Source organism: Condylura cristata, unplaced genomic scaffold (assembly GCF_000260355.1).
Source record: "Condylura cristata isolate star-nosed mole 26May11 unplaced genomic scaffold, ConCri1.0 scaffold00040, whole genome shotgun sequence".
Classification (NCBI taxonomy): domain Eukaryota; kingdom Metazoa; phylum Chordata; class Mammalia; order Eulipotyphla; family Talpidae; genus Condylura; species Condylura cristata.
This window is the reverse complement of record NW_004567141.1, coordinates 7,900,779-7,919,176: the sequence shown is the minus strand read 5'-3', so window position 1 is coordinate 7,919,176 and position 18,398 is coordinate 7,900,779. Positions and strand designations below refer to the sequence as shown.

General features: G+C 39.9%; 1 protein-coding gene across 4 annotated transcripts in view; it reads right to left on the bottom strand.

The window, feature by feature from the left end:
* The window catches only part of MAPK9 (mitogen-activated protein kinase 9), a 41,335-nt gene that overhangs the window by 6,880 nt on the left and 16,057 nt on the right, over positions 1 to 18,398 (bottom strand). For 2 of the 4 annotated variants that reach the window (XM_004693877.2, XM_012733347.1), the window contains exons 4-10: positions 16,465 to 16,603; positions 9,828 to 9,993; positions 8,746 to 8,817; positions 3,819 to 4,001; positions 2,764 to 2,888; positions 1,558 to 1,621; positions 200 to 271 (exon numbers count right to left, since the gene is read on the bottom strand). In XM_004693877.2, the coding sequence (XP_004693934.1) occupies positions 200 to 271; positions 1,558 to 1,621; positions 2,764 to 2,888; positions 3,819 to 4,001; positions 8,746 to 8,817; positions 9,828 to 9,993; positions 16,465 to 16,603 (821 nt within the window). Of the gene's footprint in view, positions 1 to 199; positions 272 to 1,557; positions 1,622 to 2,763; positions 2,889 to 3,818; positions 4,002 to 8,327; positions 8,400 to 8,745; positions 8,818 to 9,827; positions 9,994 to 16,464; positions 16,604 to 18,398 lie in introns of all 4 variants that reach the window. The other 2 variants (XM_004693878.2, XM_004693875.2) reach the window with 1 other exon arrangement.

Here is an 18,398-nt window from a genome sequence, read left to right as displayed (position 1 = left end):
AATAATGCAGTTAACTTGGTGCTGACACATCAGTACCATTTCCTGCCACCATCAGAACAAACCCAAAACGGGACATTTCACATGGGCTTTTCAAATTCCCATGTTGGTCAAGTTGGGATTGAACATACTGCAGCTACTTATGAAAGCTGAGAGGGAATGAAAAATACTACACAATTATGATATTAAAGCAATCACTAACCTGAAGATTGATCTTTTCCAACACCATTCTTATTTCTTTCTTCCCAATCCATTACTTCTTTGTAAATTAGCTCTTCAAACAGAAATTCAAGTTAAGATGCTACATCAGTTTCTTTGTATTGCTAAACCCTGCTTCCAAATCAATCTGAATGGTCCAAGAGCAACATGATGTTTTATTTTTAGCTGTGAGATACAGTTAACTCAGTAAAATAGTCTACCTACACCAAATACCCACATTTTCATCCATTCTCTCTTCAATTCAACTATTAAGGCAGCCAAAAATGTAGGATAGTTCTGAATCCGTAAGGGGGAGGGAGAAAGGTAAGGTGAGAGAGGGATAGAACCAACATGCAGAATGGTTCTCACAGACCATTCTGGGGGTTCTTATACCCCCAGCACATTTCTCCTTATCATGTTCTATGAGTGAATCAGCATTAACATGTGCACGTAGAAACCCCTAATTAATCCAAGTACCTCAATCTTTCCTTGGCTGCAATTTCAATTTTGATTTGTATGAAACACTACCTACTATGTAAGCTAATTAGGAGTTCCTAAAATTATATACTCATGGACAAAAATGAGTACATCGTAAGCATTTACTGAGGCTTATGAGACAGCCTCAGCCTGGGAGTGTGGCTGTGTGCAACTGCTTGCTAAGCATGTGCACACTTGGGACTGGCATCCTGCATCCTGAGGGAAAAGCTTTGGACAGGACATATCACTGCTTTGACTGCGGTGAGCATGGTTCTTAATTACTAGAGAGTCTACTTTTTAATGAAAAGGTATTAGTACTCAGCATTGCTTTAGTTTATTGTGGGCTGTTTGGCTAATCTTACAGTGATAATAATAATTATTTTTTATCTGTAATTTTCTTCAAACTATTTAAAAATACACATACAATTGCAAAGGTTATCAACACAGCAGCGGCTCAATGACTCTAGAGGGGCCCCCCATCTGCTGTACAGGGGTCTCTGAGTTGTGGTTCCTTAAGAATTTGCAACATGTTATGACAGTAAGTATGATATGATTACTGACAATTTATAAGCTAAGAATTGATAATGTTAAATCATGTGGAGAAGTTCTTTTTTCTTTTGAAGCAAATCTATGCAGTCCATACACGTTCCTCTCTAATTCTGTTCTTCAAATTTCTTCTGTTCTTTTACTGGGAGGTGGGAGACTCGCAGGACAAACAGGCTGCAGGGTCTTTTACCTCTTCCTTAGATAGGCCGCTCCATTACAGAATGTAGAAGATACTGATTTATAATGATGCAAAGCTAACACTTATATAGTACTATTATAATGCAGTGTGACTTCAATTTTAAAATGTCCTAAGTAAGGATCAAAATAAATTGTCTTTACCTTTCCATTCTTCAATTGCATGTTCTCTTTCTTCTAACTGGGCATCATAAATCTGTGGTGGTGGCTAAAAATTAAATTATATATAAAGTCAATAATTAAAAAAATAATGAGATATGAAGAAAAGGTAAAAGTAACTTGGATGGCTTCTATTTATGATATAGATATAGGTTCATTTAATACATGAACCCATACATGGCTATACATGGCCTATACCTATACAGGGCTTACTAAAGGTATTTTCTATCAGCTTCAGAATCTAATAAGAAAAACCAAATTAAAAAACAGGGCTGTTAGGGTCCTCTCAACAAACACATGACATCAAAACACTCTAAGAACATCTGTTCACATGTAACCACAAAATTTGCCAGACCTACCTTGACAACTGACGTAGAGCTAGGAAATACAGATGGGGCACAACAGAGTTGTGGCGTATAGTGCTTCCATTAGGACTAGGACTTCATTTGGTTCTCAAACCAACCCTAATGTAAATGGATTGTTCTAAAGATTTGCTTAAAAATCACATCTTATTTGGTGATGGGAAGCCCACGGGGATTACCACTGAATGGAAAAATGCACAACATGATGTAAAAATAAACTATTATATTATTTTTAAAAAATCACATCTTTATGTGATAAAATGCTTACAATCCACAGGCCAGGCATACGTGTGTCCCACTGCTGGCATGGGTGTGGGCACAGGCCTGCCACTGTGTGGTCACCTTACAGCTAAAGGGCAGCCGCACCAATGCCGCTATGGCAGAGTGCAGAGGAGCTCTAGGCTGAGAAGTGGACTTTCCCTAGCAGGTGTCTCTAGAGAAGAAGAAATAAACTTAGGCTTTTCAGCAAGTTCTTCAGCCTCTTTGGTTGGGGGCAGGGCATAAATAAGACAATGTAACCAAAGCCCAAGACAGTGTCAGGCATACAACGGATGGTCAGAAATCATGATATTGTGATCACATGTAAGAATCGGTATCAATGCAGACAATTATATCACCACAGCATAAGCATATGCACTCCTGAGACTCTAAGCTACAGTCCCCGTGGCAAAAGCAGTTGTGACCTATATATAAGACCCATGTCACATGGCCTTCTAATCTGGAGTTGTTTTAACTCTAGGACTTTCTTTCTGTAGCCTTTCTACTAACAAAAGTTCGAAGTATATGTAAGCCCTTCCTTGATAGATAAGTCTTTCAAACAGATGCTTACCGCTTCTGCTTCAGCAGGGTCATACCAAACAGTAATATAGGGGTGACGCAAAGCTTCATCTACAGAGATTCGCTTGTCAGGATCTATCACTAACATTTTTGATAACAAATCTCTGGCTTGACTTGCTAGAGTGAAAACAAATATTGGATTAATAAACTAATAATGGTCATTTGAAAAACATACAATAAAGAAAGAAATGTGGTAATGCAGACGAGGTTAACTTTGAGATGTATTAATTTTGAGAAAGCTTTGGTAGGTTCCAGATCAAAAGAGCCATTTTCTAAGAATAAGTCAAGTAGCCACTTTCACTAAACACAGGTTTTCAATCATAATTTTTTAGGCTCTGGCTCTGGGCAGAAAGGAGGAGAAACAGAGGCCTTGGGGAGATGGCAGGAGGGCATTAAAACAGCCTTAGTACTCAGACAAGAGCCTGAAGAGGGCTGCTGTGGCCAAGAGTAGTAGCTGAGCTAAGGGCGGCACTACCCAGAGTGAGAGTGCAGAGCACTACACAGACACCTCTGCTCAGCCCACCTGTACACAATGTTGGTAACATACACTTAAAAAATCTGCAGATCAGTATTTAGAAAATACCCAACAAGGCTCACCTAGTTAAAGTTCACATATATAGGTCAAGAAGAGATGGGGCTTTTCTGACTGACGCAGTGTACCTTGAAAAGGAGAGGAGCAAATGTGTTCTTTCCCTTAAACAATGACATTTTAGTGCTGGGCATACACAAGGAGAAAGAGTGTCATGTTTTACTGAATTACACAGTATGGTTTCTGACTCTTGGGCTAGGTTCTTCAAGTGTTTTCTTTTTTTTTATATTCCAACAAAACTTTTTAGACCTCCATTGCTGAAATTAACTTAACAGAATGATATGAATATTTTGATTTTGGCCAGACTTCAGTTAAAGCAACACTTCTAAGTCAGTAAGCTTTCTCTTCATGGGGCCTTCATTCCATCCTGACTTGAGGTTTCTCAGGGTTCGTGGGTTTTACAAAAATGAAAGCTTCACTCAGATTATGAAAACAAATAAGGAAAAAGGATATCTTACTTTTTATTTTGTCTCGTTCAGATTCTGATGGGAATATCCAATCTGGAAAGAGTTCTTCAAATTTTATTCCAGGATACTTTGGTCTGTTTTCTACATAATTCCTCACAGTTGGCTGAAGTTTCTTCATGAAATCAGCAGACGGTGTTCCCAGCTGCTCAATAACTTTATTCCACTGATCAATATCTAAAGAGTTTCTTGAGGAAAATACAACTGAAATGCCTTATATTTACACAAAGTACTACCATTCAAAGAAAATAGTAAGTTATATTTATACTAATTGACACATAACACCCTAGGTCACCCACTTGGTCAGCAGAAGTATTTTGAAATAATATTGCAAAATGCTCTGATTTCTAAGTTTAGATACTTTAAACAACTCATACACTACATTTTTAAAAGTTATGACCACAATTAAATCAACAAAATGAAGTCTGTATGCCTTCCTATTCTAGATAAAGATAAGACTATCTTGTAACTGAAGAATGAGAGGAATGTATAAACATGAAATTAGAGAAATGTTACATAGGCAAATTGAACTGTGGTGGTGGACTATGAATGCTTTGGTGGTGGGTGCACTATGGTAACTACACCTGGAGGGGGCTCTTACACTTCTAATACAACAATGAGAATGTAAGCCAACTTCACAATTAAAAAATCAGTTTTCAGGGCCCCCCCTGGTGGCGCAGCGGGTTAAAGCACTGCCCTGAGAAGCTAAAGCCACTTCCGCTTGAGTTAGATTCCTGCCTGCCCCGGAGGTGACCACATGGCGCGGCAGACCTCTCCCGACCTGCCCGCTGCTCCCCTCAGCAGCGCACTTCGTCGATCTGCCTGTTCTGCTCCCCACTCTGTCTGTGGTAAAGCCTCTCGCCGCCCCTGGGCCTCTGGCCTGCACCCCAGTTCTTTATGAACAAGTAAATAAATCTTTAAAAAAAATCAGTTTTCACATTAAACCTTTATTAGATTCAAAGTTCTTCATTTTAATTTTTTAGAAGACTTTATTCATTTTGTGTAGAAGACCTTGGGTGTAGGTCAGAGGTGTGGAGGTTGATTCACCAGAGATGGAGTGAGGAGCAGAACAGGCAGATCCACGAAGTACACTGCTGAGGGGAGCAGTGGGTGAAACACGAGAGGTCTCCTGCACCATGTGGGTCAGCTTCCTGGCCAGGGATTGAACAAGAGCCACTCTGGAGGGCCTTCATGGTTGTAGTGCTGACACTGAACACCCAGGCCACTAGGGAGGTCCTCAAAGCTCTTTATTTACTTTTTAAATTTTTTTAAAAAGATGTATTTATTCATACAGAACTAGGGTACAGACCAGGGTTGCAGAAGTAGTGAGAGGCTTCACCAGAGCAGAACAGGCAGACTGATGAAGTACACTGCTGAGGAGAGCAGTAAGTGAGACAGGAGAAGTCTGCTGCTCCAGTGGGTCACTTCCCTGGCCAGGGATGGAACTCTTGCTGTGGATAGCTCTACAGTGCTGTGCTTTAACCCACTGCACCACCAGGGAGGGCCCTCAAAGCTCTTTAAATGAAAGCGACTACCCAACTCTTAAGTATACAGGGGGAGAGCCAGTGCCCCAATGAGACAATGCCTAGCGGATGATGCAAGAGAGCAGGAAAGAGGACTCAGGATTTTCAGAATCTTCCCTTCAGCATTTCACACAGGGTCCCATGCCTTCCCATAATGGGGCTTAGGATGAGCAGTGATGGCTCTGAGAGGACATTCTGTTTTACTTGACAATGACCCTATCACTGCAACACCTTGGAGTGTTTTCTTTTTCTTTCAGGTCTAATGTAGTCCTTTGTGCCTTAAGACACTCACTGGGTATTGGGCTATCTCCCTTGGGTCTCACCTCCTTATTTGCAAAATGAAGACAATACTAGCTTTGCCTCTCTTATGGGGTGCTGGGGATAAAAAGTCACTCTAAAACTGTAACCAAGAATACACTGCACTTACAGTTTTTTCCCTTGTTAGTTACATTCTGCCTTCTACTAGAACTGTCTATCATCATTCAAACCTGATTTCTTTTTCCTCCTGTGCAAAAACTATACCATTTTCTTTTGGCTCCACATATGATGCTCTCAATTTCTTTACTCCCATTTGCAAACTAACTTAAAATAGCTGCCTATACATGTACATTTCCCAGCCCCTCATTATCTCTTAGACACCTCATCAGACTCCCCCATTCTCCATGAAAACTGCTGTTAAGGTTGTCAGTGGCCATCCCTTAATTCAGTGGTCAATTCTTGGTTCCCACCTTTCTAACAGGTCTTGGGAGCCTCCCTTGGTACTCTGTTTCTTGGCCTATAGGGCCCCTCATTCTCTGGGAGCAACACTTCGCTTCCTGTCACTGTTTCTCATTTTTCCACCACCTCAGGCAGATTCACCCCCTGTCCTTTGCTCTTTTCTCTCTCAGTGCTCACCACAGTATCAAGAGCTCTTCTCTGTCTCAGACCTCTTGAACTCGTTCATGATATTGCCGCTTGCAGACATCTCAAAATCCTAAAAGCTCTGTTAAGCAGCAACCTTCCAAGCAGTCACAGAGCTCAAGCCCTCTCCACTTGCATGTCCACTTTCCTAGCACAAGTCTACATCATCTCCCAGTCAAGACTGCAATAGCTCATGGTCTCTACACTTCTTCCCTTGCTCTGAATTGTCTACCTGCAGTTTAGTAGCTTAAACAATCCTTTTCCAAAAACAGGATGGGTGCTCAGTATCTACTGGATTTGCAGTAGAGTCACTTTTACAGACTACAGGAAGGTGGGAAAAGGAAGACAATCCCAACAAGCCTGGCTGACCTGGATGTGCATGACTCTTGTCACTTAACCACAGATTTGACTTACCCACCCTGACTCCTCAAGGAGGACTCCCTGCTACCACATGGGAGTCAGAACTTGGGTACCAGGTGGTTTGGCTAAAGCTTTCGCCAGAATTCCTTCTATCCTAGGTTACATAAAGCAAATCTCTGAGAAATTCTACCAGTTTTCTAGAATCTTTTTCTATCGCGATAATTTTTCATCTAATATTGGAAAAGTTGTGAAAACTTCTGGAAAATTTAATCTTAGAATGTGCTTTGAGAATGACAAAAGGTAACCTTGTATGCAAATCTATTAATTACTGACATTGTAAGCTGTCAATATGTAAAGTAGAATTTTTAAATTAGTAAAGTCTGAATTTTAAATTACTTAATGCACCAAAAAATACCCACATTTTTTGTTTTTGCATTTTCTGAAGAAACATTTCCTAATAAAAGAATGGTTAAGGTACAAAGTGAGTAAGAATTGAGACAAACTGAATGTTAACTAGATACTTTTAAATTACTTACTTTCAGAATATATCAATTTTCTTCATTTTAAATTAATTTATTTGCAAAATAAACACCTCATTTTAATTACTGTTTGAAGCAAGAGAATCTAAGGTAAGATTAGGGAATGCTAGAAAATTGATTCAAATGAAACAAAATGTTCCATATTTAATTCACATTAAAATCTGTGATGTGGAAAATGCAAAAGAAGATAATTAAAATGATAGGAATAAAAATTTTTACTCCAAGTTTATGTTGTGAAAAATTTATATTACAATAATATTTATATTACAAAAATATATATTACAATATATTACAAAAATACTCTCATAAAATAAAAACTAAATTATTTTAATAAAACAGCTTATTTCCTTTAAAAGTAACCATCAATTTGCCAACAGAGGCCATCTTAAGCTTTCAAAACAAAAAAAGCAAAAGGAAAGACTAATGAAAATACTAAGTGGCTAGAACACAAATGAAAAAGTTTAAATCAAGAACCCTATTAGAGTAAAAACTGTTAAAGATGGGGGAATATGAGGAAAGAAAGTTATAATTATTATTCTCCTTAATGCTATATATCATTAATATGATTCACTATACACATTGTAAGTTAATCACTTGCATTTAAAATTTATTTAGACTTCCTTGGCCTGTCACAAAGAACCTTCTAGATGAATCTCAGAAAACTTTCTACAAAATGTCAGGAGAGTAATAAAAAATAAAATTTAACAGATTGTATTCCTCACAAACTTCATTTTAATCTTTTTCACTTAGGTCTTATATGGTGTGTTTCAATTTTTACTTTGGGGGAAAATATTGTAATGCATTCTGATAACTAATAAAATCGCATATTAATTCAATTACATAAGAATTGGCTTATTAAATGTAGTTAGCAACTTTCCTAGTTAACTGAATGAACTAAATAAACAGTATGTTTATTTAAATATCTGAATACATCTGTAAAAGAGTAAATACTTTCTTATAAACTATTTGATAAAAGAGCTAATTGCTTTAACTTAATGCTAAGCCTTAATAAAATTATTGTGAAGTAAAAGAAAAAATATCAGACTGAACCATTTTGGTTTGTGACATTAATTTAACAAACCCCTCAGAACAAGGTCTAGAATGCCGAAGTTTTCCTTTTGAATTCCTGCTGCCTTTGGTATTTATGGAAAGCATGACCGGGAAGGTCCCGGGAAGGATACGATCAGTGCCTTGGAATATCACACAACCTTTCACCAGCTCTCCCATGATGCAACCCACTGACCAGATATCAACTGAAAATAAAATGAAATGATAAAATTATGAAGTGCCATGAACAAAACAAAGGTGAGAAAAAAGAATTCTAACAGAGCACTAAATACACAAATATGGAAAAATAAACTGCTAGCTAAGAGTGAACTTTTTATGTAGCATAAATGATTGCTGACCTCTGTGTTAGCCTTCAGTTTGCAGCAATCGGAGTTTCAATGATAAAGGTTCCTACTATTTGACAGCTTAAAATACAAACAAATCCAGAAACAAGAAGTGAAGTGCCTGTCCACACAAAGCTGTTTCCTGGCCACATGCCCTCCCCGTCCCAGCCTCCATGGTCAGTGCTAGGTCTCTCCCTGTGAAGGATACAGTCTCTTCCTGGAAACAGGACTTTGTGGAGGACCATTTCTGCCATGATGCACCCGACAGACCAGATGTCCACTACCAAACACCAGGTGATTAAAACCAGCCAAGACTCCACATGTCTCTTCTCAAACCCCCTCCCCCACAAAGATGAACCCCGCTTGCTGATGTGGGTATTGATGAAATATAGGTCCCGTAATGACTCTTCTCTAAACTGCCGAGTCAGCAGAGCTTCACAAGTGCAGGCTTGCTATATAGGCGCTGGCTGAAGCCTGGCTAAAACTGCCCCAACTCCCTAGCATTCCCCTTCTTCTGTGAGGCCCAGTATAAGCCCAGGCCTCAGACAGCCAGGCACAAGGCCAGATAATGCTATTGGTGGTGAGGGCAGGTAGGGAGATAACCAGGGGACTTATTTTCTCTTACTTCTACAGGGACAGTGGAACACACAGAACTGTATCTCTCTGAGAGGAATTACAAGTTACAGAGGAGCTACAGAAATCTGAAGCAAAACTCATTTCAGATGACTGAAATTTCAGACTTTTAAATAACTCATAAGTGTGATTTAGTTCTCTTCAACAATTTGCAAAGAGTTCTAATATTGCTAGAATAAGATTTGATGTCAAAAAAATCCCCCACCAATTTCACACAAAAGAGAAGAGGTGTTAGTCCATTTATAACAATTTCGAAAGTAAGTAACACCAACATATGTTGCTAGAAATCAGAGTAAGGATTTGCCTCGGGGGGCTGGGGGGGGGTGCTGGGATGTGGAGGGGCCAGGGAAGCCTTAGGTGTTTCTAATTACATGGGGGTGCTCCCACAGCGCTGCACATTCAGAATCTGTAGACTCTTTATGTTGTATTTCATAGATGCTCCCAACTATTTATTTCAAAAGTAAAAATTTAAAATGTAAATGATTTTAATCAATGGAAATGCAAAATTAATTATTTCTTATCTGTGGCTATGATAATCTATGTGTAGTATATAGAGTTCCAGCATTGTAGTTCACACAGTCATCAGGAAAGAGAACAATAATAGTGATGACCAATAATAGCATTATCTTAAAACATCTCAGTTGTGTTTGTACTCACCATTCTCTTTGTAGCCCATGCCCAGGATGACTTCAGGGGCCCGGTAATACCGCGTTACCACATAGGGAGTCATCATGAAGTTGGTGCATGCTGTCCGGGCCAGACCGAAGTCAAGGATCTTAAGAGTGCAGTCTGATTTTACGACAATGTTACTAGGTTTCAAATCCTAGGATGGAAATGGTTTAAATTAAGAAAACTAGCCATAGCATGCTAAATAAATACTCTCACATTGGTAAGGACTTGTGAGGTCAGTGGCCATCGAAGTATGCCAGACTACCGGTGAAAGAAAGTGAGAAGTGATTCAAGTTATCGGAACAATTTTAGAAAACCCTACCTTCAACTTGACACTAATACAAATTAACCTAAAGAGGTAAGGCAGTGGCTCTCACTACCATGTGGAAAACTTCGTGATTGTGTCTTTGTTTAAAAACCTTCAAAGAATGTCTTCACTGTCTCCTCCTCCCTCCACCGCTCTCCTCATCTTTCCACCCCACCTGCAGTCCCAAATACACCGACTCTTCTCTACAAGTCAACAAAAATATTATGTCAACCACATATGTAATTTATATCTTCTAGTAGCCACTTTAAAAAAAATAGAAACAGGTAAAATTAATATTACCACTTTAAAATGTAACCAACATAAAAAACTGTAGTATTTTGCATTCGTTTTTGGTATTGTCTTTGAAATGCAACTACAGCACATTGTGTGTGTTTACTAACCTCTTGTGGCTAGGGGGTGGCATACTTACAGCACAGAGCAGGAATTCTCTGAACCTGGAATCTTCCCTCAGCTCTCTCTCCTTGGAGGAATTTCTTGATCAGCAATCCCAATCCCCTCTCCACTTTTTCCGTTCTACCAGCCACACATGCCCGCGGTGAGGTTTGCCCCCCTCCCCTGCTATGAAGTTTTCCTGAGAGGAAAAGACCCTGGCTGTGCTCTCAGACAATCAGAAAATGTTTGCTGAGTGGACATCTATCTGCTCCATTGTAGTCTCAGTGCTTTCACACAACTTCAGCAGTCCCCCCAGGGCAACTCCTTCATTAGGCCACAGGAATCTGAATTTGCCTGAGGACGCTAATCTTCAAAGTAACCCTAAAACTGTGACTTCCGAACCACCCACATCCATTCTTTTCACAGAAGTATTCCGCTGGACAGCTGCAATATCCAAATGCCAAATCATGCCACACAATAGGACCTGTGCGTGAAGCCTTAGGTCTCACTTAGGCCTCATACTCCCGTCAGAGACAGTTATGAAGTATTATCAGAATAAACAGAAAATCATTTGACAATAACAAAAGTTAAAATTGTGTTTTACTACTGGGAAATGCTTTTGTTCTAAACTTCCTGGATTCAGTAATATATAAATTAGAAGTACATAATGTTTAAAATAACAAATGTTATTGATCAGTCACATAAACACACACTGAATTCTCAGTAGGCCTCACGATCCTAGCTGGATCCGGGGTACTGTGCAGATGCCACTCCCCTGGTATCCTGATGAGGAGATGTTCAGGGCCCGGAACTACTGCTGTGGGTGGTCCCTGGCCTGTAGCTACTACTCTGCACAAAGTAAAACTGGGGAAGATCAGCTCATACTCAAACTAGCAACTCTCTCCCCTGTGGAGGTGAGTTAAGGCAAAACCAACCAATGTGTTTTAAGTTTCCTCATTTAAAACCAAATAATACAGCAAGAACAGGCATTTTAAAACCAAATTACTAAAAGATAAACCAATGTTCCAACTTCACAAAAAAAAAAAAAAAAAAAAAAAAAAAAGAGAGAGAGAGAGAGAGAAGCTACGAGACTAGTAGGTGTGAGAGAACAGAATGGTGACATCCATGCTGGGGAGAAGCTGCAGCAGGCCCCCCTACTCTCCTCCAACCCCACTGGTGGAAACATCAATAGGTACTTTCCTTTTAGGAAGAAGAATTCTCAAAACTTTAGAAAGGCAGAAACTTTACCACCCAGCAGCTACTGAAATCCAATCTGGCCTTGGATTTTAGCACAGCCACATGAGCAAGGCTGGTTAACATTAACTGAGAGAATATGAAAACAGGTCCATTTAAAAGAAAATTGCTCTTGAACAGTTTTTGTTGAAACAACACAATTTACTGCCACCTAGTGGATATTATTATAATAATATGCAAACAGGGCCCTCCATTAATGGGAACAGCCTTTCATGTCCAGCACTATTATAGGAGGCTGTGGGCTCCTGCCGGTTCCCCAACACTTTACCATAAGTTTCCATAAACAACCAGAGGCTGGGTCAGTAGTTTCAAGATGATAAAAATCATTCTGCTCCCTCAAACCCTGAAAATTACCCACATCAAGGAAAATAAATGTTAAAACAAGAATGACACCTATTTGGGGGCATTAGAGTATGTATGGCATCCCTGGAGTAACAAACAATGAGTTGGAAACCATCAGTAACCAAAAAGGGCACGAGTGAAGGAATGGGGGGCTTAAAGTGTCATCCCATAAATCATCATTTCTGGTTAGTTCTTGGATCAGACATCTCTGACTGAAAAGCAGTCATAGGAGGCAGGATCCTGCACCCTGTGACAAGTATGAACTGCCTTGATTTCTCCATAGCTACCTAGAGCTATTTACTAGATGCCTGTACCCTGGGACTGGAGACTGAACAGACATTTGTAGGACCATTTAGTTCTCAGAGAATGTGGAAACTCCAAGACTCAAAGCATCATCAACTTTACCTACTTAGAAGGGGATCAGGTAGTAAACAGAGACTGATTTAGAACTCTTCCAACTATGTTTGGCATAGGCCTGAAACAAAACAGTGAAAGATGACTGTTGTCCATCCCTCTAAGCGTGAAGGGTTTCTGACTGGTATGGAGGAAGGCACTTACCAGGCCCATGGCCTTACTGACTTGCTCTAGAACTACTGCATCCAGCATGGGCAGGTGCAACCAGGACTACTAGTTGGTTAAACCTTACTATGCACCTTCTAGTTTCTTTAAGAACTGGACTAGAAAATTAAACTGAGCTGAGAGGGACCACAGTCCTTGCATTCTACAAGTCTTAATGATGGCACTACTCTTAATTCTTCCCAGCCCCGACAGTGCAGCTTGTGTTTGATTTATCATCTTGCCAGGGAAGTTTCAGCCACCCACTTGGCCTTTCCCAGCATAATGACTGTTACTTCATAGGCCAACAGCTAATGGGTAGGAGCAGTCCAACTGCCAAGTGTACCTGCTCCAAACAAATGGGGACTGGGGCAGTGACCACTGGCTGGGTCTAGCTGAGCCTCCCAGTGTTTCAGTCTTCAATAGGATTAAATGACAAGGGATTACCAGCTCTTTGTGGGAAAGTCTAATGAGAGGGAAAGATGAAAATTCACTTAAAAAGGAACTTGGGAGAAAAAAACAAGAGCAGAAGCAATAAAAAGCTTCGCAACAATTGTACTTCAGCAAGATCACAGTATTTATGCCACAAGAACAAATGTAATAAAAAGGAACTTTTGAGGACTAAAAAACTTCAACTAACTGGTATTTCAGGAAGAAAGAAAATAAAGCACACAGTGAAAGAGGGCATTCTGAAAGGAATACAAATTTCTTAGAATTCTATGAACATCTTCTAGGCTGAAGGGTGCATGAAGTACCCACCACAGATAAATAGAGCATTTCCATTGTTTGAGAATACAAAGAATAAAGAAAGTTTTTAAAGTTTCCAGAGATTAAAAACAATAACAATGACAACAAAACTCCCAATCAGGCACTTTCAATGACTGGCACTGAGAGTTGAAGAGTGTAATAGTGAGGTACTACAATTACAGCTCTGATGGAAATTCATTTGTAATTGAAAATTTCATATCCATCAAACTAATAATCATGTGACAGGGCAGAAAAAAAGAGCTTCAGATATTTGGGCCCTCAAAAATTTACCTCCCATACACCACTCCTGGAGAAGCTTTTGGAGGATGTATTCTACCCCAAAAAGGAAGTCACCTTAGAAAAAGAGATAGGATCAGGAAACAAGGTCTCCAACAAAATCTGGGATTTTGAAGAAAATCCCAGAAAAACATCCAGGACAATCCCTCCCCCACAATCTAATAGGGGGCAGCCAGTCCAGATGTGAGGAGGACTGAGGCACCAAGATTTCCTGATATTCTAGAGTACCTTGAAAGAAGAGTGAGGCACCCTGCCGAAAGTTTAGGGTTAAATGAGTAATAACAATACAGGAAATGACTAACTCCTTAAAAAATAAAACAGACCAAACCTCAAACAAATAAAAGTTAACTGTTGTTAGGTCCAGGGACAAAAAAAATTCAAAGAAATACAACCATGGCATAAAATATAAGGCAGCCATGAAAAGCTGGTACAAGTCATGATGATATAAAATACATACTGATACTGATGGAAACCTAATCACATTTTAACTATACTGGGAGGACAGGGAATAGGAAAGTCAGTGGGTAAAGACTGGGGCTGGGAAAGAGTTAAATCAGTACTTCACACTGATGATGGATGAACAAATAGAGATCTAATCATATTATTCCCAAATATGGAGTTAACACAAAAATGATCAGCTGAAATACATGAAAAAGTTCGCTTCTAGAGGGAGAAATAAGAGGAAGGAAGTGGGAACTCTTTTTTTTTTTTTTTACAAGTATTGGTAAACTGATCCTTTTAAAAAGTAAATCAATTAACTTGTTCAGCAAGTTACAGAACAATTAAGTTACAAGAGACCTAACTATAAACAGATATGTTGGTGTTAGCAAAAGAAAGAAGAGAATATGAGCATAAAGTAAGGAAGGAAGCCCATCCAACTGCCATCAAAGGGCTGGGGAACTCATTTCTTTTAAATTTTTGAATTATATAAAATAAAAAGTGGTGGCCCTCCCTGGTGGCGCAGCGGGTTAAAGCACTGCACTGAGAATCGAAAGCCGCTTCCGCATGAGTTCGATTCCCGCCTGCCCTGGGGGGTGTCCACATGGCGTGGCAGACCTCTCCTGACCTGCCCGCTGCTCCCCTCAGCAGTGTACTTCGTCCATCTGCCTGTTCTGCTCCCCACTCTGTCTCTGGTGAAGCCTCTCGCCGCCCCGAGCCTCTGGCCTGTACCCTAGTTCTGTATGCACAAATAAATAAATCTTTAAAAAAAAATAAAAATAAAAAAATAAAAATAAAAAGTGGATGGACTATGGGTATTTTTCAAGTAACAAAATTTATATTAAGTATGAAACCACTTTATTTAGTTTTTAAAGATTTATTTATTAATTCATCTAGAACTGGGGTACAGGCCAGAGGTGTAGGGGCAGTGAGCGGATTCACGAGAGACAGAGTAGGGAGCAGAACAGGCAGATGAATGAAGTACACTGCTGAGGGGAGCAGCGGGCGAGATAGGAGAGGTCGGTTGCGCCATGTGGGTCACATCCTGGTTGGGTATTGAACTCAGCCACAGCTAGCTTCTCAATGCTGTGCTTTCATCCCTTGTGCCACCAAGGAGGACCCATGAAACCATTTTAATAAGCAAAACTGACAGTGTGTTTCTGTGTTGAAGTCATACAAAGGAAAATGGACTAGGGGGGTTGACAAAAGACTAAAGATTTCAAGCCACTAAAGGCTTCATGCAATTCATCAACTACTGAGACCTAGATTGGGGGGGCTGAAGGTAGGTAGGGTATCAGAAAAACAAGGTCTTTCATTATTTGCTTTATCTACCTTCCCATAATGGGCATGGGATACCTTCACAGCAAGCACAAAGCCTTCTTGGCAGGCCCACAATTGCTCAAACAGGAGGGTACAAGGTATGTGGGAGTGGTGAAGCCCAGTAAGGTAATGAAAAGAATAGACAGGTAGTTCAGGGAGTTATTTACTCAGATCTTCCCAGATCTTCAAACACTGCGCTGGGTTAAAAAAACACTTCTCTGGACCCCCTCTTAACTTACTGGTAAGCAGAAGGGGCACAAACTGCAGGGATTAAAGAGACCACAGGCCCAGCTCCATGCCCTCCAGAAACAGGGGGGTATTGTTTTCCCAAAGGTCTCTGGGCCCAAGAGGGGAGGAACAAGTAAGGCAAATGATTAACCCTTTATAGAATGAATCAGGACTAGCAATAATAAGGCCTAATCAATTGGGAACTTACTCTGAAACATAAATTTAAAACAAAACATATTTAAGAACTACTAATGCTTTAATTTATATAAAGATCTATGGAAGTTTTAGGAAGAAAAATAGAATGGTGTGTTGGGAAATCTTTAGTTTCAATTTAAGAAACTACTATCATCAATATTTTAGCACAAATTTGTCAACAGAATTTCTATTATTTAACTAAACACTTGGTGGCAGCAAAGCTGTATTTTAAATAACTGCACATTGGTCAGGAACCAGGTGTCGGTGCGCCAGGCCCTGGACTTGCAAGCAATTTCTCAGCAGTATTATACTGGGCAGCTGGCATACATGTGGGTCGTGTGGCTAGTACATGCTCAGTCAAACCAGGTGCTCCACCAGTGTCATCTAATCTCAACATTACTTGGAAACATAGCATAGACTCATAGTTTGTTCAACTCTGAAAAGTTTTTTTTAATGTTTTAAAAGGATCTAAAGTCCTTTTAGATCTGGAGAATTAGCACAACAAAACTGTGATTTTAAAAACAAAATTGATATGGTGTCACTACTTACTCTATGAATTATGCCAGCTGAATGCAGATGTTTAATACCACAAAGCATCTGGTAAAGAAGGTAGGACATTCTTTCATGGTCCAACTCCATATGAATAACCTGACATAAGTTAGCATCCATTAACTCCATAACCAAATACCTGAGGAAAAATAAAGATCAGCCACATAAACACAAAAATTATTCAAAATCTCTACATGATTACTAAACCAGAACTTTTATGAAACTAATAGTTCCCTATGTAGTCAGTGTACTGGCTAAAGTAAAAATAAAACTTGCTTCCTCTAAATATTTATAGGGTATCTTGACAAAAAAAAAAAAAATACAATGGAACTTTGTGAAATTTTTCCAAAGAATATAAAAACAAAGAATGTTTTTCAAGTGAAAAAGAAAGCAAAATTTATGTCACAGTAAATAGTATCTTTTTTAAAAAAGATTTACTTATTTATGCTTACAGAACTGGGGTACAGGCCAGAGATGTGGAGGGTGAGAGGATTCACCAGAGTGGGGAGCAGAACAGGCAGATCGATGAAGTACACTGCTGAGGGGAGCAGCGGGCGGGTCAGGAGAGGTCTGCCAGCCATGTGGGTCAGCTCCCTGGCCGGGGATCCAACTTGTGCCACAGTGGCTCGGAGAGCTTCATAATGTGGTGCTTTAACCACTGCGCCACCAGGAAGGGTCCATAAATAGAATCTTACATATTTAATTTCTCCTTTATCTTAAATTTTTGCTATTGGATCACTTACCAGTCAGTATATAAACTTATTTATCTCATTTTAAGAAAACTTCTCGCCATACTCACTACTGACCCAAGTTTACTGCCTTTGCAAGCAAAATTCTCAAGAGGTATCTATATCCATCCCAAATTCTCTGGTTTTCCTCATCAAAATCCCTTAGAGCCCTTTAACCCTTTCTCTTCCCTCCCTTAACCTCAGAAACCTTTTGTTCAGTGTATTAGTGCCTGCTCACTTTTATAAATACTGTGCTTTATTGAATTGCTCATTATGTGAACATACAATCTCTTTGTCTTTCTAATTTATTTTACTGCATATAATTAACTTGAATGTCTTGCATTTTGCTGTAAACTGCAATATTTCATCTTTTCATTTTTTCTTAACTCTACCTTGATTAAGCTTTTGCTACCACCACTATGCCTGAAACCATCCTCTTATATTCCTGGCTGATTATGCCCTTCTCCCCTCTCCAACATTTTAATGTTGGTGCACAGAGCACCTGGTCCTTGGCTTTCTCCTCTTTAACTACACTCACATTCTTGGGGACAATCTCTGGTCTCAAGGCTTTAAATACCCCTCATACCATCTTCGAAATGTGTAGCTTCAAATCTCTTTCCTGAACCCCAGGATCATTTACCTAATTGTCCACTTCACAGTTCCAAGTGGATATTCAACAGACATCTTGCAGTTCATGTCAAAGACTGAACTCCCAATTCTACACCACCTCCAATCTGTAGTCCCCCCAGCATTCCTCATTTGAGTTGAGAACACTTTTATCCTTTAGATGCCTAGGCCAGAAGTCTAGGTAACTTTCTTAATACCTCTCATTCTCTCACTATATGTCTTCGGTAACAGGAAGGACTGCAACTCTACCTTCAAAACAATTTCAGTATCCCATCACTTGTCTTTACCCTATTACTTCACTTGTCTAAATAGAGCCAACTTAATATCTCATCTGAATTGTTTTAACAGCTTCCCAACTGGCCTTCTGTGCCCCACCCCTTACGGTGGGCTCTCAACACAGAAACCAGAGGTATCAATTAAAAATGTAAGTTGGGGCCCTCCCTGGTGGCGCAGCGGGTTAAAGCACAGCACTAAAGAAGTCAAAGCCACTTCCGCATGAGTTCGATCCCCGCCTGCCCCGGAGGTGACCACATGGCGTGGCAGACCTCTCCTGACCCGCCCGCTGCTCCCCTCAGCAGT